Raw genomic sequence first — 24,446 nt, 5'->3', positions numbered from 1 at the left:
CTCCATCAGATATCCTGTGATTATACAGGGCTAACACCATAGTTTATATATACTTCGTCTAAAATTTAGCCCAACAATGTTAGATTTGCAAATTATATATAAAGGTCAACCAAAATTGGGACACTCAAACTAGAAAACAGAGAGAGAGATTTCGGAAGCATCAGCTATGTACTCTTGATCCTGATGGACTGAATTAGAGAGATGAAAATCAGTTTTATCAAAAACCAACGGAATAAATCTTGAACTTAATACTATGTAACTAACACAATTTTTTTGTTTTGATCTATTAAATGCAATGTACAATAAGGTGCAAAAATATATTTAAAGGACATGTACAATAAGCTGCAAAAATTTCTTAACAGCATCCGATTTTACCTGATTTGTTTAGCGAAATGTTGCGTGAATATATAAAATATAACAACTATTCTTATAACACTTATTAGCTTGTTAAAGTTACATTCTAAGCCATTTATATATATACATGAAAACTTTGATTTGAGTAGTATGAAGGACAATTTCAGGAGTGAAAAAAAACTTAATTATGGTGGTTCACTTATGTCCACACAATGCATAAAAAATAATACCCTATGAATAAAAACGTATTTACAACAAACCTTTTGTCAGAACAGTACCAGATTCTTCTGTGCTACCATCTGTTTCAAGACTAGAAACAGAATCGTTTGGCCTTCTGACTGGTTTAAGTACTTCAGTGTCATCTGGATCAACATTACTTCCTGAGGTTTGTCCTAACGGAGAACCTCCTAACGGTGTTTTAACTAATGTCTGCTCACTACCTCTAGATGAAGTAACTTTAGATACAGTTTGCTCTGATGCAACTGGTTGTTTGAGTACAGTGCTTTCACTATCACTTTCATTTTCAGAACTTTCTCGTTTTTGTTTAACAACCGGGTACGAACTTTTTACAGGAGGAACTAGAGCAATAAGTGGCGAAGAAGCAGGATTAGCTGTGAATGGTTTTATTGGTCTAGATGAAGGAAATTTACCAGAAGCTGGAATTCTATTACTTGATTTACTAATATTGCTTTCTTTTGGTGGAATATTATATGAAAAGTTTTCTTCTTTTGCTGATATTTTCTTCTTGTTTTCTGGTTTTTGGTTTTGTTCTTTCAAATTAGTACTTTCATTATCACTGGTTATTAAGCAAGTACTCCCAGAATCTGCTGACCCCAACTTAGCTTCTGTCTCTTTTAACACAGTAGGAACATTATGAACACATGTTATTTCTTCTTCTTCATGTTCTGTTGGATTGGAATTGCCTTGCAGTCTCCCTGCACTGGTATCTGAACTCTGATTTGTTGGAAAACCAGCATCAGCAGAGACAGATGAAGGCATTCCTTGGTCACTTCTTCTTCTTTGCATACTGCCCATGCTAGGTACGCTGAAATATAGGCATTTTTGAAATTTTAAAAACAAGTAATTATTGTGTCCATCTACCTTACCAATAACTGATGTTAACAGCTATCGTAATTCTAATATTAACAGCTACCTTAACTCTGATGTTAACAGCTGTAGTGTTTTTCAAAGTCATCAATTCAACTAGAGGCTCACATGAGTCTGCATCACTAACAAGGTTTATTACTAAAAGTTCTTGTCTGGTGAACAAATTTATCCATTAGAAGCCCTTTTCACAAAAAATCTAAGTTAAAAAAAAATATTGTTGTAAGTTGTACTGAAATGTTCATGATTTACAAAAATTTTTTCTTGTAAGATTTTTTGTGAAATTGGTCACTTGCATAAAATTATTACAACTTGATGATAATTTCAAATTAAAATTCTATAATAGTTAACTTCTTTAAGACCCTTTTTTAGCGGCTTAGAACCAAATTCGTACTTTATAATGCAAGAACAATTGAGAAATAATTCTATCATGCCATGCTCTATGCTCATTTTAACATGGGAAGGCATTGTATTTGTCAATATCTTTATACCAAGCGTTAGCAAGGTGTAAAATGTTGACAAATACAATGCCTACCCATGTTAAAATGAGCATAGAGCATGGCATGATTGAATTATTTCGATTCTAATAGGAAAATTTTGAACTTTTGTACTTTAAAGCGGACTTATAATACACGTTCGAAAGGCAGCCATTTTGATATGATGAACCAAAAATGTTATAGAAAATCGACAGTTTAACGATAAAAATGAACAGATACATTTAAACTTAACTACTTTTAGAATGATTGTATTTAACTTCCTAGCAACACCAATAAAAATGTCAATTTTTTATCCCTAGTGTTGTTAAAAATTCAGCTGACATTGCAATTTCAATTGTGATATCAATCACATGCAGCCCATGTTTTATTGGAATTCGAACATGGCAATGTTTCAAAGCAAAAGAAAAATGTCATATTAGAATACTTGAAAGAATGTTGTTCATAACAGTTTCAATATGGATACAAGGTATGTTGTTGCTATTACGAAATATTAAACTTAATTGTGTGTGTCACTGGCTATCAAAGATTTCACCTAGTTACAGTATGCAAGGGCCTTTCAGTTGGAATGCATATAACTTCTACGTATACACATTTCCATTTATAAAATAATTGTTTTTTGCATAAAAGTTTAAAGGAATTTGTTTTAAATATGATTTATATAATCACATCAAAAATTTTCTTTTGAAAGAATAAGAAATGTTCAGAGGTAAAATCATAAATTTTTTTCTGTGCACAACAGTTAAGTTCTGTGTCTCATTCAAAAAAAATAATATACCATTGCAATATATTAGGGAGACCAATGATGAATTTTTATCTTAAGATATTTTAATGAAAAGATTGATTGATTGGTGTTTAATGCCACTTTCAGCACTATTGTGCTATTTCGTGGTGGTCAGTTTTTAATGACAGAGGAAGTTGGAGTGTTTGTGAAAAGAACCTTGGAACCTAGTCCTATAACATAGACTTCACATTCATATTCCTCTTTAAGCATTTTCTTGCTGATGGTTTAATTTCTAATTTGTTATGCTTTTTGTGACAGCACATTGCAGAAATAAATTGTATTATAACCAATAGCAAAAAAAGTGAAAAGAATACATCAGAAAAGAGTCTTAAATGGAAAATATTGTCCCTAGGTCATTTGTTATGGAGTAATACCACCATTGTTTTCCACTATTAGTCTTTGTTAAATTGGGACTTTTAAAAAAGTTGTGCAGAATAACGAAATACTTGGCATGAGTAAAGTCTTATCCTGTCCAGTACTACAATAAAAATTTCACATTACATTTCATTACAGTAGTATAAGATAATAAACATCACCGTAAGTTAACCAATCAAAATTTCACCACTTTTTTTCCTGTTTACAAGCTTTAGTAACCATGTCACCTCCTCAAGTTTCCAAAATATTTAATAGAAACACCAAACAAAAAAAGAATGATTCTTTGAGACACCCAAGATATATTTATGGTTCACAATTTTTTTCTGCAATGAAATACAGGGTTAATTTCCTACAACTGTCAAATTCAAGGGAATATATTTTTTCAACCCTTTTTCGTATGAAACTGGATGTGAAATTCTATGATTTGGTGGTATTACACCTATAGGACTACTATACCTATACATTGATAAAAACCATTAAAGTCCACTGTACTATACAATTTTGGTATAAAAAAAAATTAGTCACATTGCAGGCTTCACCAATAACATTTTCTTCAACATTCAAATATCATACTAACAAAATTAGTGGAAATATCGTTCAAGCATAATATGAATTATTATACACCAGAGGAGGTCAAAGTCTACACTGAAAACTTATATGATATTATATTTTTGATTTTTCTTTTCAAGAATTGTTTTAATATTATGAAAACAAACTCTGCTAGAATTTTTCTTACAGGGAATACTTATTTGCACACATATAGCTATCACTAAATTGGTCTAGACAAAAGATCAAATTTGTGCATAAGGGTCAGAATCTTTATGACAATAATTGGCACTAAAGTAGTAACATTTGTTAAGGACCTTCAAAGCAACATAAAATGTATCTGTATAGTTTGGTGACCATCAGTTCACTTATTCTTCATTATAAATGTCCTCAACAAAGCGTCACGAGTAATGTTTTGCTCTTCCTCATACAACCATACATTTGTTTGTACACACTGAATAGGATTGATTGATTTTTGGTGCTTAACACTACTTTTAGCACTATTGGCTATTTCGCGGTGGCCAGTTTTTACTGGTGGATGAATCCAGAACGTCTGGAGTGAACCACTAACCTTCTGATGGAAAACTGGCAGTCCTATTCAATTAAATTTGGAGTTGCAAGCACCTGCCACGTGTGGGGTTCGCAACCTCAGTGTTGACAGGCTAGTAATATATATAGTAGATAAATTACTTCGACTACTCGGTCTCCCCAGTGCCCCTAATCAGGATAAACACAAATCACAGAAATTTAAAAATTTGGAACTTTAAAGTCATATGAAACAAGTTTCTTGTAATTATAATGTTATCAAAATTATTGAACCAATGCATGCATATATGCTAAACTAAGTCCTATATACATGTTTTTTAAAACTTACTACAAATCTATAACGTATTATCGACAAATAATATTTCAATCAGTGATTGTTGATCGCAAGCTAAATAACTTTTGAGTTTGTTGCCGAAGTTTACCAGATCGTGACATTGATAAACAATCAACACAGAGCATGTGGAAAATAAGAGAATTGATAGAGACTTGATATAGGTGGCCTAAGTTCTAATGAGAGGTATCGTAGTTAAGGTCATTGCATTAGGGAAAATGTTGGTGAATAAGTGTATCATATGTGAAGTCAATTATTCAATAGCAGTACATTTATGAATATTTTGATAATATAAAGGATTTTCTTTTACAAGAAAGTTTGTGTACACTTGTTTTATGGTAAAACATAGCCATTCAAGTATATTAACCATCTTCAACTTTTTTTAAATTTGAAGTTTCATATGACTTTAAATGTAGATTGAGCATTAAGTTTCTGAATTTTGACTTTTGCTCTAAAACACAACTGTCACAAGAATTTTATATTATAATGTAAATTTCAGTATGATTACCTTTTTGTAAGACCTGAAAAGCTACCAGAGACCACTTACTTACCTATCTTTACTGCCAGCTTCACCTCTGAACTCTTCCATATCAACCTGTTGTCCACCAACAAGTATTTTTGCCTTGTCTCCAATTATTACATTGTCAGCAGTTATATTGTAAGTTTTGGCGGACTGTTCTTGTTCTTGTTTTGCAGGATTGTAATATTGATGATAATGTATATGAATTCCAGACGGTTGATTACTTGGAGAACAATTTACTTCAGATTTTGGCAAATGACCAGGTCTTGATTGAGCATGGGGTTGTGGTGGGGCAGACTGATAGTCTCCTGTGAGATCCCCAGCATCCATTGAAGTTGGTCCACTTTTTCTAGAGGAAGGCCCAGATTCTGAAGGTCCATACTTTTGTTGGTAATCTGTAGATTGGCTGCTATGAATATCTGGTTTCAGGTTCAGTTCTGAAAAGAAAATCACAACTTTTTTCAAAATTACAAGTACACTGCCACAAGCTTGGAAGAGGTTTTTTTTTTCTTAATTCAAAATCATGCATTTTTTATCTTACTTAATTCATGTAGAGATCCTCAGCATAAACAAATCTTCAAATTGATAGATGAACAAATCTAACCAGGGAAAAAGCAAATATCCTTTCATTTCTATTTACAAACATGTGCTTGATGTATGTAAGTGCATTTTTTTATAAGTTAAAATAATAGACAATCATTTGTCTTTTATCATGATTATGTACATGTACTATTATTCTGAATCTTCTGAATAATCCTGTATTTAAAATTCTGTTTTTATTATAATTATTCTCTTTAAGTAAAACTTTAGACCAACTTAGAGAACTCATATCAAAACAATTTGAGTTAATGTTCTTTGAACATTTTAGAATCAGCTAGGATTCATCTCTGCAAAAAAGTCCCAAATCTCATCTTAAAAATATCCTTGTGAGAACCTTTCTAGAAAGCAATGGTGGATTAATATTTTTTTTCCAGTTTCATCTACCACACATTAATTTTGTACCTGCAATTCAACAAGAGCTGGCAATGACCTAAGTAACAGAATGTAAACAATGTAATGTACCAGTTTTGTGTCAATAAATTTTGCTTTTTAAACAGTCAAATCAGTTTAGTTGTTGAAAAATAAACATTACATTGTCATGATTGTATGTGTCCTAAATTTTCAAATAGCATTGCTATCATGCTTTCCAATAATTCCAATAATAAGATTGATTCACATGTGATTTTGCAAAACTTTTCATTGCTTTTATAGGGGATAAATGAAAACACACAACTTATCTGAAGTAATTTATGTTATAATGTTCAAAGGTAACTTTTTTTTTCAAATTTGAACAGTATTAAAGCAGCAGTAACTAATATATAAGCAGCTTAAGTCTCTAAGGACTTTTCCAGAATTAAAAACATGGGGGACATAGGAGGCACTTTTTTCGAACCCTAATTATAACCTACCATAATATAAAATTTTCATTTCCCTTACAACTCTTACAAAATTCTATGTAAAATGAAACCACCCACAATTAACTGATTTAAGTGCCTCCCAGCCCTGACCAAAATGACCCTAAAATCATGAAGTTTTCAAATACAAAGCACTGAAGATGGTGAGAAATGGTAAAAAAAGACAGAAGTCTGTAATTATCATTGTATTAACAGTATATGTATTTTCATTGCTTAATTAGTATTCTTCAATATTAATTAGCCTTCCAATTATTTAGTGTGTGCATAGGATATTTCAAGGAACATTAAGATCATAGTACACTTTTATTTGGAACAATTTTTGCCTTTGTTTGGTATACTTTATGCTGTTAAGCAAGAGTAGTAGATTAAATGATAGAATAAAAATTAAAAGACATAAAAAGTTCAAGGAATCATCTTACCTTCACCTATTTTTTGTTTTTCTGACTGTGATTTCAAACTTGACATGTCATCGCCTTCTGTTGGAGCTTTAAATCTATACTTTTCAGGAAATGATGGAGGGTGCATCATACTTCCTGCAGTTTTAGGATAGCCACCACCTGATGCATATACAACATTTCTTTCACTTTGTTCCTTCATGGACTGTGATCGGTAATATTCTTTCAATTCTCTCTCAGACTCTATACGTTTCATTTCCATCATACGCTGTTCATATTCATGTTTGGCTGACAACTTTAGATCATATTCCATGTCCTCTTGAACTTTTCTTACTAAGTAGTTATAGCATTCTTCTTGGTGCTTTTTATCATTTTCTACCCGCTTGTATATTTTGTCACCTATTAAGCGTCTTACACCTTTACAGTAAAATTCATCAGCATTGTAAAAGTTAATTCCTTTCAAGGAATTGAGACCCATTGGAACTCGAAAATCGGCTTTGTTTCTTTGCACAGTATACACAGGAACAACACACCACTTTTTTTCCTTATTATAAATTGCTTCCATTAAACATGTCTCACTTGACAAACTGCACCAGTCACATTCTACAAACTGTTTTGTTAAGTAAACAAATGTAAATGTACAACGCTGAAACCCGTGGTCTAAATGCTGTAGCTTCGAAGCAGATAAGCCTTCCAATTCTGGTCCATCATATAACACAGCTTTTATTTTACCTGGTTCATTTGGGAAAATGTCCTTTTCTAAATGAGCTCGAAACTCTTCAGCTTTATGATAATCTGCTTCACTATATAAGACCATAACATCATAATATCCTACTTTAAGGTCCTTTGGAAGTTTTTCATAATGTTGCTGAATAAATTCTTCTCTTGATAATTTAGGTAGAGAGGATGAACTAGTACTGTCGGGAGGAGGTTTGCTGAAACTGTCTGGTCTCTCTTGTCTACCAGTGTAAAACTGTTCAGAGGAGGGTACAGATGACGAAGGCTGTCTAACAGCACCTAATTACAAACAGAATAATTCAATGTAAAGTAGAAAAGAAATCACAATACATCTAGTGTAGTTGGTAGGGATTATTTAGCTAGCTATAAATACCTTCTTCTGTTCGGTTATTGTCCTTATACTGTTAATTCAAAAATGTTAGGGATGTTTTTCTTATTGCAAAAAATTGCAACAGAAAAGGTATCGCAAAAATAAATTTTCACATTTTAAATTTTGATAGCATTATTGCATTTTGGTATGCAGAATTTACTGAAATCACTATAGTTAATCTTGTATTTTTGTTGAGTCTTTAAAATCGCAAAAATAAATGCACACAAGAATTTCTGAATTTACAGTAGATGATTTAAATGTCTTTATGCACTGGATAATTTAAAGAAATTTCTATTCATATCAAAAGATTCAAAAAAATGTTTTATCATAATACTAATGGAAATACTGTCCTTTTATTATTATTTTTTATTATGTTTAAGTGCTTAATTTCATATTTCAATTAAAAAATTGTCATATCAATTAAAAAAAAGTTATACAATAAGGAAAAGGTAATTTTACTTTCTTCATTAAGTCTAAGAAAAATAACAGAATCAAAACTGGTTTAGAAATGACAAGATTATAGTTGTTAAAAATTGGCAATCTTCCTCTCAACTACTGAAGTATGAACAATCTCACTACTATTTCACACATGCTACTGCTAGCAATGGTATAAAAATATAAAAGTTAAAGGTAGCTATCAAGCTGATATCCAGTTAAAATGAGACTTTTCATTATAGTTGTTAAACAAAGTCTGAGTTGGCATATTTTGGATTGTTTACAACTATTCCTATGGTCATCAAAAGTTTAATACAGTAGAATAATCTAAGTTTTTCTGCTAATTGGGTAAAAAACATTTTTCTTTCAAAATATAACTTCTGAGTAGGGATCGAAATGAAGAAATGTGTATAAAATTAACAGTTTTCAAGATCCATCATGACAGCATGACATCTCTACAATGGCTACTCTTTTTTATTGATAAAAAATCCACACATATAATTGTGAGACAATTCTAGACATATACCTGTTATTTGAAGGCAACCGTATATAAGGGCCTACATGCTCTCTAAACTGGATGGTTTTTATGTTTAGGAAAATTGATTAAAACAGTCTTTTTTAATCTTCAGATTTCAGGAAAATCATATTTGGGGCTGTTTTTATCTATTAATGAATTTGTAAACATGAAAAGCATTCATCACTGTAAGATTCCAGCACAGAAAATTGTAAGATTTCATTAGTCAAAAAGAGGATCTTCATATTAGCAGGAAAGACATTCTTCTTCTTAAATGTTATATAAATTTGAAAAAATATCATTACTTGTTCTTGGTATAGCTCCACTAGGATCATTTCTTCTTGATCTTTGATCTGAAACAGTAAGAAAATAAAATGCTTCGCAGCCACAACCATGAACAGTTGGGGCAAAAAAGGATACAATATTCGTGCTTGATACAGGTTTGAATTTGGATTGTAATTAAATATTTGACACATAATAGGTTTCTGACACAGAATAACTGTAGTCGAGGAACTTAGAATTGGTTATATGATTTGAATTTATATTCAATTTTTTGCTTTTGTGCAATACACTATGCTGTTGCAAATTGACCCCCCCCCCCCCAAAAAAAAATTACCCCCTTTTTTTTGCTTTTGTGCAATACACTATGCTGTTGCATATTGACCCCCCCCCAAAAAAAAAAAAAATTTACCCCCCCCCCTTTATATATATATATATCCTGCAATCATGTCGTTTGTTGCTGTGTAACATATTTGTTTTTTTTATCTTTACTTTGCACATAAATTAGGCCATTAGTTTTCTCATTTGAATTGTTTTACATTTGTCATTTCGGGTCTTTTTTATAGCGGACTATGTGGTATCGGCTTTGCTCATTGTTGAAGGCCGTACGGTGACCTACAGTTGTTAATTTCCGTGTCATTTGGTCTCTTGTGGAGAGTTGTCTGAGGCAATCATACCACATCTTCTTTTTATATTAGCATTTATTAAGGAAACACATTTCCAATTACAATAAAAACATACGATTTCAATCAGTACTTGGAACTTAAATTGTTCTCTTTTCCTTTCAAATTTTCTTGCACTTTGAAACTTGGACTTATTTGGGTTAATTCATGTTTACTTTTTAACTAAGATAACGATTTTTCATCCCAGTTCAACTCATCAGAGTTAGAAATACATGGAACAAACAGGAATTTTTACGCAGACAGACAAATTGCCTCTACTTATCCAAGTTTTCAACACAACTGAGTTCGCAACACAAGGAGGTTCAACATCTAATTCATGCTCTTTAAAGAGAGTACATTTGTATATATAAGCATATTACACTGATATAGATGTGTTATACCTGTAACCTGTACTGATTATCAGGTTTTATTATGTTTATGTAAATTAATATTGTAAAATAAAAACTGTCTCACAATATATATGCATCACTTTTTTTTGGTGAGTGTGTTCTGACAGTAAACACACTTGAAAGCTTCATATTGAGTGGAGCAGCTGATAATTTACAATATCTATATTAGAAAAAAATCTGATAATTGGTTCATCTTATCGTATTTCTGTAATTTTAATGATTAAAACAATAGTTTTTCTTTGTTTCACAAGCTAACCAGAAGACATGATATGCTCAGATCAAATTAATCAACGTCTGCTCAAACATTTTGACATCAGTGATAAGTCTGGGCCAAAGTTATTTAAGCCAGGTTAGACACATAAGACATTACAGGGCAGTGATATATAGGTTCCACTACTGCATCAAGTGCGTTACAATATTTCTCCACTTGAGACAGTCAAATTTTAAAATTCAAAACGTGAAGCTTGCTGATCTTTCTAAATATTTAAAATTTAACTGTTGAGAATGGAGAAATATCGTAATCCTCGAGATATAGTGGTGGAATCTGTTTCTTTAATCATTTTTTAGATGATATCATATCTAAACAAAGTTCTTCCTTCCTTTTAAAAGATTTGCAGAAAGTTGTGTTCTTTAAATGTGACGTGAGCAGGCAGGATTGCCTTTTTTAATGACGTCATAATACGAAATTCAAGAAAAATAACAAAAAATTGACGTCATAATTGAATTTCGACCAATCATTTGTCGATAACAAATTTTTCTCTAGAGACGAGAAATATTTTTCTCACACCGATAGAGAAATGTGAAAATAGCTTGAAAATTTGAGAAATGGTATTTTACAAACATCTGCCCAGGGAAGATCAATAGGTTATCTATTTTACAATATAATACAAACCTGACTCCTGTGAGTTTTCTGTCCAGGCTTCTGCATCAGTTGATATTTGTGACGTGAATCTATCACTATCCATGATTCATGTTTCTCTGATCCAAATATGATAATAAACGTTATTGCTCTGGAAGTTAAAGATAAGAATGTGTTAACTATGAACATTTTTGGAAAGCTTTTGAAAATGACAGGGTAAAGCAGATACAATAACATAATTAGCAGGTTAACTTTTTTACATTTTAAACTACTAATATCTCTAAAATAATATCATCAGTATTATATATACATGTACTGTGATTTCATAGACAAGTAAACATTTTCGTGAATTTGAATTGAGAAGAGATTTATTTTCATAGATACTTGATTTCATCACTTTGACAAATTCTGCATATAAGCCTATGGGAAATTTTTGTGTAACTGACAAGTTGAATCCGATTGAAAGTTAAGTTTATTTAAGCATATAACAATGTATAAAGAATTTCGTTGTTCACATTATTCACCTATATCCACAAAATGCACAAAAATGTGTACCTCATAAATAATAATAAATCCACAGTACTGTCTAGTAAGTATACAATCAAAGATCTTTAGAAACAGGAGGAAATGTAAGACTTTCTGAGGTTTTCTTGCATGTTTAAAAGCAACTACAAATAAATTTTCTTACAATCTACATATATATATGTATATGGCTGAAACACTGTTTTATCCCTGCAATTTAAGTAATCTTGTTAATATGAAAAACAATTTTTATTTTTAATGCTATGCTAATAAAATTTTAAATTGCTTGGAGAAATAACATTTAAAATGATATATTTCCCACCCTTATGTAATGTTGATTGTATAATGCAAAATTAAAATTAAATGACAACACCTGAATATGTATGCTACATGTATGCAAAACTTTCAAAGTCAATAGACCATGACTAAGGGGGCAGGGCCAAATAACCTGCATGGAAATAAGATGTACCAATGCTAATACAACCACATCATTGATTTGCCCTACAATGTAAGTGGTTCCACTTAATCTAGAAGCTTATCACAAAATATAACAAACTGATGATGCAGCAGATATCATTGTCAAAGGACATCAGCACCCCTAAGTCTTGATTCAGTTCTGTGACTCATTTGCAGGCAAGACAATAAATGAATTCTGAAGTTGAATTTGTTAGCATTCATCATGTTCATAATGTATTGTAAAATTAGAAGTTTACTTGCTCCTCTTCGAATTGAAGGCTGTTTCTAAGTAGTATACCTTACCAAAATTAAACCTTAATGCAGTAATTGTAGTTTTTCACCGGGTTGGTTCAAATGATAACAGAATAAATTTCCACTACATCTTTATCTTCAAAGTTTCTGTGGTGAAATATTCAATATCTGAAAAATATAAGAAATTATATAATAAGAATACTAAGAATGGACACTCTGTAATCATGGTAATGCATCACCCGTTTTTCTAGCAACTTTGCAAAAACTCTATCAAACTCTATGTGAATGGCATGTTTAGTATGTTTAGTATGAACAAAGATGAAGTAATGATATTCAGTCCCTATTTTTTCTGTAATTTGTAGCTTAAGATACATTTAAATCTCCATGATTTCATATTAATAGAAGTAACAATACTCATGATACTGAAATCTTGAAACTGATGTAATAGATGAAATGCATGTGAATTTTCATAAGTTTAGGGTTATATTGAAAGAATAATAATTTAAACCAGAAAAATAGGTCATGAAATAACCAAAATTATAAAAATTTCAAATTAGTAGCCATGTTTGTAATGTATTTTTGTTATTTAATGTTTACTTATTCAGTGTTATATCTAGTATCACTATTTTGAATATATACCACCTTTGATAAGTGTTAAGTATGACGATAAATTTTCACTTTTGTTCTCGTACTAGGAACAACAAAATTATTTATTTTGTATAAATTATTTCCGTACTCCATGTATACCTTACTACAAAATTATTTTAATTTACCTGTGTACGTTATTTTATTTGGCGGCATTTTGTCCAAGGTTATGGTTGTCTTTCTGATATTGTTTTATATCTAACCCCCTTGTTTTATTAATTTTGTATTTACATTGTGTCATAGATCAAATTTATTCGTTCAGTGTATGTTCACTTGTTTTTGTTAATATGTCTTTTGATTGAGTTAAGCCATTTCAATTGATATTTTATAGTTTGTCTTTCTATGTTGTGATGTAACACTATTGTTTCAGGTAGGGTGAAGAAAGGCTCTTAAAAGGTTTAAACACTCTGCATTTGTTTGCACCTGTCCTAAGACAGGAACCTGATGTTCTGTGGTTGTCGTTTGTTAGTGTGGTTCATAAGTGTTTCTCGTTTCTTGTTTTTCAGATAGATTAGACCGTTGGTTTTCCTGTTTGAATGGTTTCATACTTGTCATTTTTGGGGCCCTTTATAGCTTGCTGTTCGGTATGAGCCAAGGCTCCGTGTTGAAGGCTGTACTTTGACCTATAATGGTTTACTTTTACAAATTGTGACTTGGATGGAGAGTTGTCTCATTGGCACTCATACCACGTCTTCTTATATCTATGTTAACTGTTGTGTCTACTTACTAAACAATTTATTGTTAAAGTTCTACAAGTCAAATGTACAACCAAATTCATGAAATTATAACATATTTAGAAATGGCAGAGAAACACTTGAAGGTAGAGTCTTTTAACTGGTTGAAAAATGGCTCACTTAAGTCATAGAAGTGGAACGAACATCTTTCATTGCTGATGGTGAAAAAGAATGGGTAAAAGTAAAGATGAAAAACAAACAAAGACTAGGTAACTCCCCAGGATCATTTTACATGCCATATTATGAACAGAAACATCTGGAGGACCTCAAAAAGTCATTTGAAATCTTTGAAGATAGAACATTACAAACATCATCTTAACAGGAGATTTCAACTGCCCTGATATAAGAAGGGACCTTTTAACAGGACAAGGAATAAGGAAGTATAAGTTTTTCTTAGGAAAGAAGTAAAAGGGGGAGGTGGAGAAGGGAGTAACCAAATCAAAATATTTACAAATTATATTTTAATTATTTATGCACTTGAATTTTCAATACTAAATATACTGAAAATGTAACTTATTTTCATTTCTGCTAATGCATATCATGTGCGTAGCTACGTTTACGTCAAAATGCACGAGCCTGCACATAAATTTTGAAGAAAAAAATATTTCAACCCAAATAAATTATAAGAATTGATTAAAAGCACATGAGCCTTGTAATTTTTTCTTCAATGACTTGTAATTGGAGATAAAAGACAAAGTGACGAAATATACTTTTTAATCAAATGGTATCATTTTTTAGGTACTTTTAGGTCATGTACATGTAAGCTCTGTAACTGTTTCAGTTCTTATACATCCTTGGCTTTAAAATATTCGGCTTTGAGCATTCCTGATGAAGGTAAATCCAGAAAAGCGCTTTGAACGCATGAAATTAATAACGTGTTATTTTCATATTTTATATTATATATTTTTTCATTTTCTGTCAAAGTCTGAATCTACAGTGAATTCTACTCAGTTTAGTTTTCATAGTTTAAAGCAATTATCTGCAGAGATACGATGCGGCTTGCACTTTTATGTTACAGTTCAATATTTATTTTTACCTTACACTTGCCCATCTATGAAAATTAATTGGGACATGTGTCCATTAACAAAATTTGAGTGTAAAAAGGTGAGTAAACTAGATAAGGTAAAAAAAAAATCAATAGAACGACAACATTGAAATGGAGACTTGCTTTTTTACTATCGATAGACCGTTTTGATTTTTTGTCGATTGATTGTTTACCCCACATCTCCTTTTACTGTGACTTGACTGTTAGTGTTGCTCTCCACCTATTACAACTTATTCAAAATTCTGACCAAATTGCAATTTGTTTTTTTTTAAACCAAACTGTTCAACTGTTAAGAAATTTGAACAAACTGCTGTAGAAAACCACAGTCAAGTCGTGAAAGTGCAAGGTGATAAAATAAAGCATACTTACAATCCTATAAGACTTTAATTCCACTTCAATGATATTATGAAAAATCAGTCTAACAAGTTGTATACAAATTTTATTGGAATTGTCATGCTAGAGGTGATAGGTAGTAATTTTGAATATAGTATACGGTATGGGTTTTTCTCATTGTTGAAGGTTGTACAGTTGCCTATAATTGCTTACATCCACTTCATTTGAATTTTGGTGGATAGTTGTCTCATTGGCAATCATACCACATCTCCTTATTTTATATTAACCAGAAAACTTAACATTGAAAATTGGTAATTAATTGAAATTACTATATTTTGTTTACAGGTCAAATACTTTTTGCTTATCATAAATTGACTTGTTGAAATCATATTTTGTTTTAAAATAAAGGGAGAGAACCCATGAAACATGCAAAGGAGTAGGCCCGGTAAGAGCCTTTTTTGGCCCCAAACTAAAGCATTTCTTTTTGAAACTGGTAGGGAGACAGAGTTTTCCATTCGGCATTTAAGCCGGGTGTGCCAACCACCTTCTTTTGAAAGCCGACCACCTTTCCATTTAAGGTGGTGGTTGGCTTTTTTTCAAATTCCGAATTTTTTTTGGTTATTGGTTGAAGGTTGTACAGTTGCCTATAATTGCTTACATCCACTTCATTTGAATTTTGGTGGATAGTTGTCTCATTGGCAATCATACCACATCTCCTTATTTTATATTAACCAGAAAACTTAACATTGAAAATTGGTAATTAATTGAAATTACAATATTTTGTTTACAGGTCAAATATTTTTTGCTTATCATAAATTGACTTGTTGAAATCATATTTTGTTTTAAAATAAAGGGAGAGAACCCATGAAACATGCAAAGGAGTAGGCCCGGTAAGAGCCTTTTTTGGCCCCAAACTAAAGCATTTCTTTTTGAAACTGGTAGGGAGACAGAGTTTTCCATTCGGCATTTAAGCCGGGTGTGCCAACCACCTTCTTTTGAAAGCCTACCACCTTTCCATTTAAGGTGGTGGTTGGCTTTTTTTCAAATTCCGAATTTTTTTTGGTTCCGCACCATAATAATTTTAAATACTAATCGCGCCTCGCTGATTTGTTTTCATTGACAATAAAGTGCTTCGCCGAGCGCAGCTGGATACAACCGCAGAGGTCCAACCCTGAACAGCTGGGCAAAAATGGACACAATATTCAAGCTTGATACAGGTCTGAATTTGGATTGTAATTAATTATTTGACACATTATAGGTTTCTGACACAGAATAAATGTAGTCAAAGAACTTGAAATTGGTTATATGATTTGAATTTATATTCAATTGAAGATTTTCTTGCTGTTGTGCAATACACTGTTCTGTTGTGCAATACTTAGTAAATCTGTTTTCAGACTATATACAAAGAATTAGCAAAATAAATTGCGACCCCCAATTTTTTTTGTGGAAAATTGATAATTTCTTAAATCTGGAGGAAAAAAATTGACCCCCGACCCCCCCCAAAAAAGTTTTTTGTTACCCCCCCTTCCAAACAAAATAATATTTGAAGAAATTTTCTTTTTGTAAAATGTGGTACAATTTAAGAGACATCCATACACTTAAACACAAGTTATTGTCTGAAAACTAGAAAAATGTTTGTTTTGGCCCCTTTTTGGCCCCTAATTCCTGAACAGTTTGGGCAATTACCCCCAAAATGAATCCCAACCTTCTACTTGTGGTATTGAACCTTGTGGTACAATTTCAGAGCAATCAAAATACTTATACACAAGTTATTGTCCTGAAACTAGAAAAATGCTTGTTTAGGGCCCCTTTTTGGCCCCTAATTCCTAAACGGTTGGGACCATCACCCCCAAAAACAACCCCAACCTTCCTAGGTGAGATAAACAAAAAAGCTTCATCAGCAACATTTTATATTGGCAAATTTCCAATGAAGTTCATTAAACTAAAGTTATTGGCAAATTTCCAATGGAATTTATTAATAATAAAAGTTTTGGCAAATTTCCAATATACATAATTTAAAAGCAGTTTAGGTGAGATAAACAAAAAAGCTTCATCAGCAACATTTTATATTGGCAAATTTCCAATGAAGTTCATTAAACTAAAGTTATTGGCAAATTTCCAATGGAATTTATTAATAATAAAGTTTTTGGCAATTTCCAATATACATAATTTCAATTACCAACTTTACACTGCCTTTTAAATTATGTTTTGTACTTAATTGTCCATTAACCTGGAAACCCTTTTCCCCCCTTTTTTGCACCTTATTCCTTAACGGTTTGAGCCATAACTCCCAAAGACAATTCTTACCATCCCTTTGTGGTATTCCAATATCCAAAATCTAAATACATGGTTAGATTCAGCATATCAAAGAACCCCAAGAATTCAATTTTTGATGAAATTGAATAAAGTTCAATTTTGAACCCTTTAAACCTCAATGTGGACCAATTTGATAACCGGGCCCAAATATCAAAAATCTAAATACATGGTTAGATTCAGCATATCGAAGAACCCCATATATTCAATTTTTGTTGAAATCAAACAAAGTTTAATTTTGGACCCTGATTTGGACCAACTTGAAAACTGGGCCCATAATAAAAAAACTAAGTACATGTTTAGATTCAGCATATCAAAGAACCCCAAGAATTCAATTTTTGTTAAAATCAAACTAAGTTTACTTTTGGACCCTTTGGACCTTAATGTAGACCAATTTGAAAACGGGACCAAAAATTAAGAATCTAAATACACGGTTAGATTCGGCATATCAAGAACCCCAATAGTTCAATTTTTGATGAAATCAAACAAAGTTTAATTTTGGACCCTTTTGGCCCCTAATTCCTAAACTGTTGGGACCAAAACTCCCAAAATCAATCCCAACCTTCCTTTTGTGGTCATAAACCTTGTGTTTAAATTTCATAGATTTCTATTTACTTATACTAAAGTAATTGTGCAAAAACCAAGAAAAATGCTTATTTGGGCCCTTTTTTAGCCCCTAATTCCTAAACTGTTGGGACCAAAACTCCCAAAATCAATCCCAACCTTCCTTTTGTGGTCATAAACCTTGTGTTAAAATTTCATAGATTTCTATTTTAATACTTATACTAGAGTTATTGTGCGAAAACCAAGAAAAATGCTTATTTGGTCCTTTTTTGGCCCCTTATTCTTAAACTGTTGGGACCAAAACTCCCAAAATCAATCCCAGCCTTCCTTTTGTGGTCATAAACCTTGTGTTTAAATTTCATAGATTTCTATTAACTTATACTAAAGTTATAGTGCGAAAACCAAATGTCTTTGGACGACGACGCCAACGTCATACCAATATAAAAATGGCTGATCATCAAATTTCATTGTTTTCTTTTATTAATCGGGGGAAGAGAAAGGCAGATGACAATGGTGATAAGGAAAATTCTAGGCCAAATAAGTCAACTAAAATGGATAGTTGTATTGAAATTGTTGAAATTGAAAAAAAACATCAAAACAACGGAAAAGGCACGCAAGCGAAGATAAATATGAACAGGACTTTAAATGGCTAATCGTCACAGAGGAAGGATATTACTGTTCTGTGTGCCAAAAATACAGCACTAAAGCAGAACAGAACAGAAACTCAGATCAATAGGCCATGCATTCGCAGGAGGAGGGAGTCCTGCAAAAGCCATCTGCTATCCGAGATGCTAAGGGAAAAAAGGAATAAATTATTGAAAAAAATCAAATCATAGAAGACTATTTGACAGTTTATGTGACTACATCTGTTTATTTTTGTTCAATTCCATTAAATATGAATACAATACTAATCCTTCTTTTTGTGACCCCCACCCACAGTAAAAAAAAAACCTGGTTGCAAATGTTTAAAAAAAACAAAATACCCGCAACCCGGTTGCAAGTGGTTTTTTCAAAACACCCACCTTACCTTAGTGAAAAAAGGAGAACACTGGGAGAAGTGGTGAGATTTGAAAGAGTGTTCATTCCCTTGCGGCGCTACAATGTTTGGTTTTTACTATAATATAAAGGTTCATCTGTATCTTTTTTTTTATAGGTGTTCAATTCATACTTGAGTCAATTAAAGTAACAGTTGTTTCAGTTTATGTCTTAAATAGTCATTTATAGTTGCACAATTATATTAGTCCTCTTATCAGAATCTACAAACTATATAGCTAGCACTAAAAAGAAGGCACTAAAAAGAAGTTTTTTTATATCAAAAATTCGTAAGGGTTCCGCGGAACCCAGTGTCTCGCCTACTTTTGGTGTTAATCGCAGGCTCAACAAAAATGAGGAAAAAAATTAATAAAAATATTCCCCTCTATACTATGTTTTGATTGTAAGTAGCTTCTGTCCAAGTTTGGTAAAAATCCAGGATAATTTATGAATCTAATAAATGTTTTAAAAACTTAAACTGCAGAATGTATGTAATGTTGACTGGAAGAAAAACTAAGTCCATTTATAAGTAAAATACGGAAAAAATGGAACAAAATTTTATCAAAATTTCCTTCTAGATACTAGCTTTTGATCATAAACAAGCTTCTGTCCAAGTGTGGTAGAAATCCAGGATAGTTTAAGAAAGTTATTAAAATTTTAAAAACTTTAACCACAGAGTGAATGTAATGTTTCCTGGCAGAAAAACTAAGTCCATTTATAAGTAAAGTACGGAAAAATGGAATTTTTTTTTAACAAAATTTACTTCTGGATACTATCTTATGATCATAAACAAGCTTCTTTCCAAGTTTGGTATAAATCCAGGATAGTTTAAGAAAGTTATTAAAATTTCAAAAACTTTAACCACAGAGTGAATGTAATTTTTCCTGGCAGAAAAACTAAGTCCATTTATAAGTAAAATACGGAAAAATGAATTTTTTTTTTACAAAATTTACATCTGGATACTATCTTACGATCATAAACAAGCTTCTTTCCAAGTTTGGTAGAAATCCAGGATAGTTGAAGAAAGTTATTAAAATTTTAAAAACTTTAACCACAGAGTGAATGTAATGTTAACTGGCAGAAAAACTAAGTCCACTTATAAGTAAAATACGGAAAAAATGGAATTTTTTTTTTACAAAATTTACTTTTGAATATAATCTTATGATCATAAACAAGCTTCTTTCCAAGTTTGGTATAAATCCAGGATAGTTTAAGAAAGTTATTAAAATTTCAAAAACTTTAACCACAGAGTGAATATTTGTGGACGCCGCCGACGCCGACGGAATGTAGGATCGCTATGTCTCGCTTTTTCGACAAAAGTCGAAGGCTCGACAAAAAGGAAAAGAAAGTATCATATATCAATCAAAATGCAATTAAAAAACTATTCTATTTATCATGTTAATGAAATTCATTGTTTCTTATTAAAAAAATATATAAATTTAACAAAGTTAAGCAACTTTAATCAATAAATTGAAACAATGCATTTACATGGAAATATATACATTTAGCAAGGAGATCTAACCAAATTGCGTGTGGAATCCGTAATTTTCACTTTTGGGATCATTATTCTCGTGTCAGCTGTTCAATTCAGGTGTCTGTAGTTATTATACAAGGCTCACACTACTTTAGAATCATAGGGAGAAGTGACTTCTCTTTTTGAAATTGAGAGGGAGAAGTGGTGAGATTTGAAAGAGAAGTGCTTGTTCGCTCGCGGTGCTACAATGTGTGGTTTTTACTATAATACATTAAGGGTCATATGTTTCTTATTTTTTTTTATATTGTTCAATTTGTACCTGGGTATACAATTAAAGTAATTGTTCAAATTTAAAGTTGTTTAATTTTATCATATCAACACGAAAGAAACTGTTTTAAAACTTTATTTAAATAACACAAAAGTAAATATGAAATAATAATGCATTCAAGAAAAATATACTCACCAAATTGCCGTTTCCAGTCAAAAATCTCGTTAGTTTTAACTAAGCATATCTAGATGGCGATTATTTTCTATGCAATAAACCGAAATGCCACTTGTAGAGCTATGCATATAACCGGACAATTTAACATTAGATGAATGGGAAATGGTTTTGTGCAGGAGAAAACTATTCAATTAACCTAGTTATGCTATTAAGCGGTATGCAATTAAGTGGAGTCTACTGTATATCAATTAAAATTCAATTAAAAACCTACTCTGTTATCATGTTCATGATACAAAGTATTTCTCATTAAAAAGATATATAAATTTAACAGTTAAGCTTGGACATAATATAATTATATTAGTGTAATAGTCCCAGGGTTGAGCAACTTTAACTTATAAATTGAAACAATGCATATACATGGAAATATATACATTAATCAAGAAGATCTAACCAAAAGTATGTTAATGCATGCGGAATGCGTAATTTTTCCTTTTGGGATCAATTTTTGTCTGTCAGCAGTGACATTCATGCGTCCCTAGTCATTATCATAAGAATCCAGATTTCGGTCATAGCCTGTCCGTTTCCGATGAAATCCTGACTCCGATTCATAGTTGTATGGCATAATATGCCCAATAATTTAAATGGCGGACGAAGAAAAATTTCCAAAATTAAAGATGTTTGACACGCTATTTGGAAAGGAATATGACGTTTTTAATGCACTACATGGATAACAAATTTACTTTAGGCAAATTTCATCAAGTTCTAATGAAGTAACAACTTATTTTGCCGAAAGTTAGAATGATTTGATGTACGCTTTCAGAGTAACTGTCACTAACAAGTACCGGAAGTGATAAGCAATTGTTTTTATGAAATAACATGCCACCAACTTTAAAATCAATGCTTTCACCTCTTTTCTGAAGAAAATAAATCATTTATGCCTTGAATTTCTTTACTTTAAAATGAAAAATTGCTGTTTCATCGACTTGGTAAAAATTGAATATTGCCGATGACGAAAGCGACTGAAAGCGAGAAACAACTTGTTTTTGCTTTTGAGGGTCAGGCAAAGCGAAATGACTGACGTGAAAGGGACTTCTTCGTCCCAGTGGCCTGGTAGCGTGAGCCCTGTTATATTAAGAATACGGATTACGGTCATAGCTACTCCACTTCCGATGAATCCTGCCTACGATCCGTGGTTCGTACAAATATTTCAATGGCGGATGAAGAAAAATTACGAAAATTTCTTCTTATGGGGGTTTTTAACGACCTTGACTGGCTGATAATAAACAATTTTTGACAAGCGATTCGGAAAGGAATATGACGCTTTTAATGCAATAAATGGATCAAACATCAACTAATGGCAATTTTGATCACTTTGAAGTAACAAACTTATTTTGCCGAAAATCAGAATGTTTTGATGTACGATCTCGAATAACAAGTTCCGGAAGTGAAAGAAAATACGATCAATCTGTAAAGTCAATTCTTTCACATCTTTTCTAAAGAAATAAATCGTTCATGTATTTGAATTTCTTTACTTTTAAATGAAAAATATGCTGTTTCATTGACTTGGTAAAAATGGGAAATTGCCGATGATGAAAACTACTGCAAGCGACTATTGTGAACACCAGGGCGACTAGATATCACTTTTTACCCAAAGACACCATGACATAACTACCATCTGGAGAAAGGTTACAAGCCTTCAAAAAGTAGGATTTTGAAGGCCATTATCTTTGTATTCAGTTCTCATTTGAACTATGGTCTTAAAGAGGAAAATGTGGCTATTTATCATGTTTATATATGTTTGTGCCATGACAGCCATTATGATGAAATACAAAATTAATCTTTTTATTTAGTAAATTGATACCCGATTTTTGGTATAATACCCATAATTTAGGATAGTACTCTTTTATGAGCATCTTCCCAAACCTGTTGAAAGCTGTCATTTAAATTTATAGTGCAAAACTATGATAATCAGATTAAATGAGTCTTGCCAATTCCAACCACATTTTGTAAAACTGATAGAATTACCGTTTTATTAACAACAAATTGGCTAGAAGATGACCCAACGTCATTTTTGTTTAAGACGGATTCGCATGACAAAAAGAAAGTTCTAAAAATTATAAACTACAGTAAAAGTTTCAATGATGTATCAGATTTTCTAACTTGCCAGTCTTTTTTACCTTGAGTTTGACTATCAAACAGTACTTTCACGTCGATCTTCCGTTCAGAAACAGTTGTTTTAGTGGTACAAATCCATTATTTTGTGTAATGAAATGTTTTGGTTGTTCCTCAAAACTCCTGTGACTATTTTTGCTATTTCGGGGACTTCCGCAAAGTATAAAATCGAGAACAACAACGGACAGTCTATCATTTTCCGAAAAATAAATCTTGGTAACGATTCAACTTGAGCTGGGACTATTATACTAACAGTCAATATATTATGTCCCAGATTCAAGCAGAGCTTTTCATTTGATCCATCATTTTTTTTTTAATTTTGTCAATGACAATTTATGGATTTTGCTCCCTTATAAATTTAGGTCCATAGAAAGACGGTCGGGTGTACAATAAGAATAATACTAAGAATATGTATTGTTCAAACAAAGTTAAGGGTCCTTAATGGGCAACATCAGTGAAATTCACACACACAAAAAAAACATTACACTATGATTTTATAACACAATTTCCCATTAAAATGAAATATGATATGTTCATATATACCAGAAATAGGAGGTGCACATTGCTATCATGGTTCCGACTCAAGTATCCAAAATAGATTCTACGAAAGATTTATTAAAATTCAGTCGCTGGTTTATTAGATTAGGATACCAGGACGAGCGAACGGACAAAACGATCACTATATGCTGTGTTGATAAGTAAGTAGGTAACGGTAAGAGGGTAGAACGGTTATCAACAATACGGTTTATCTTTCGAACGGCCCCAATCAAAGATATAAACAGTTTTAATATAAAAATTGCATGTTTTTATACAACGCATACAACATCTGTTAAATCTTTCAATTACTTTTTGATTTCTTCTTTAGATCAATTTTTACGTATTTTAAAATGCATCCATATATTATTCCAAAGTTTTTAGACTAGTTGATACAGAGTTCATTTACCATGTTTACTATGTACCCTGCATGATGGAGAGTTTACTCCATACATTTTGAATGAGGTCTCGGAACGAATAAGTTTCCAGACTGAGACCTACACAATATGTAATATATTCAGCATATATATGCAGTAAAGATATACAAGGTGCGTTACTGTTAATATACGCTTAATTTTTTTCTCTCCATATAGAGCTTAATTTAAAGATGGATTGAATATAAGTATGATATTAAGGTTATCGAACAGATATCAACAATCTGTAAGTTCTCAGATCTTCGGGTAATCTACAAGGACTTAGATGAGTCAAGGGATATTAGTTGAAGAGTAACAAAAAAGTCAACACCACCAAACGTGAAA

At 31.7% G+C, this 24,446-nt stretch overlaps 1 protein-coding gene across 1 annotated transcript in view; it reads right to left on the bottom strand.

The window, feature by feature from the left end:
• LOC127735283 (uncharacterized) overlaps positions 1-23,298 on the bottom strand; it is a 35,068-nt gene extending 11,770 nt beyond the window's left edge. The window contains exons 1-7 of the mRNA XM_052245409.1: positions 23,160-23,298; positions 12,452-12,568; positions 11,204-11,321; positions 9,266-9,313; positions 6,928-7,920; positions 5,086-5,491; positions 615-1,399 (exon numbers count right to left, since the gene is read on the bottom strand). Coding sequence (XP_052101369.1) covers positions 615-1,399; positions 5,086-5,491; positions 6,928-7,920; positions 9,266-9,313; positions 11,204-11,276 — 2,305 coding nt within the window. The 5' untranslated portion in view covers positions 11,277-11,321; positions 12,452-12,568; positions 23,160-23,298. The remainder of the gene's footprint in view (positions 1-614; positions 1,400-5,085; positions 5,492-6,927; positions 7,921-9,265; positions 9,314-11,203; positions 11,322-12,451; positions 12,569-23,159) is intronic.
• Between the last annotated feature and the right edge of the window lie 1,148 nt (positions 23,299-24,446).

The sequence above is a fragment of the Mytilus californianus genome, unplaced genomic scaffold (genome assembly GCF_021869535.1).
Source record: "Mytilus californianus isolate M0D057914Y unplaced genomic scaffold, xbMytCali1.0.p SCAF_3, whole genome shotgun sequence".
In the NCBI taxonomy this organism is placed as follows: Eukaryota; Metazoa; Mollusca; class Bivalvia; order Mytilida; family Mytilidae; genus Mytilus; species Mytilus californianus.
This window is presented reverse-complemented; position numbering and strand designations above follow the sequence as displayed.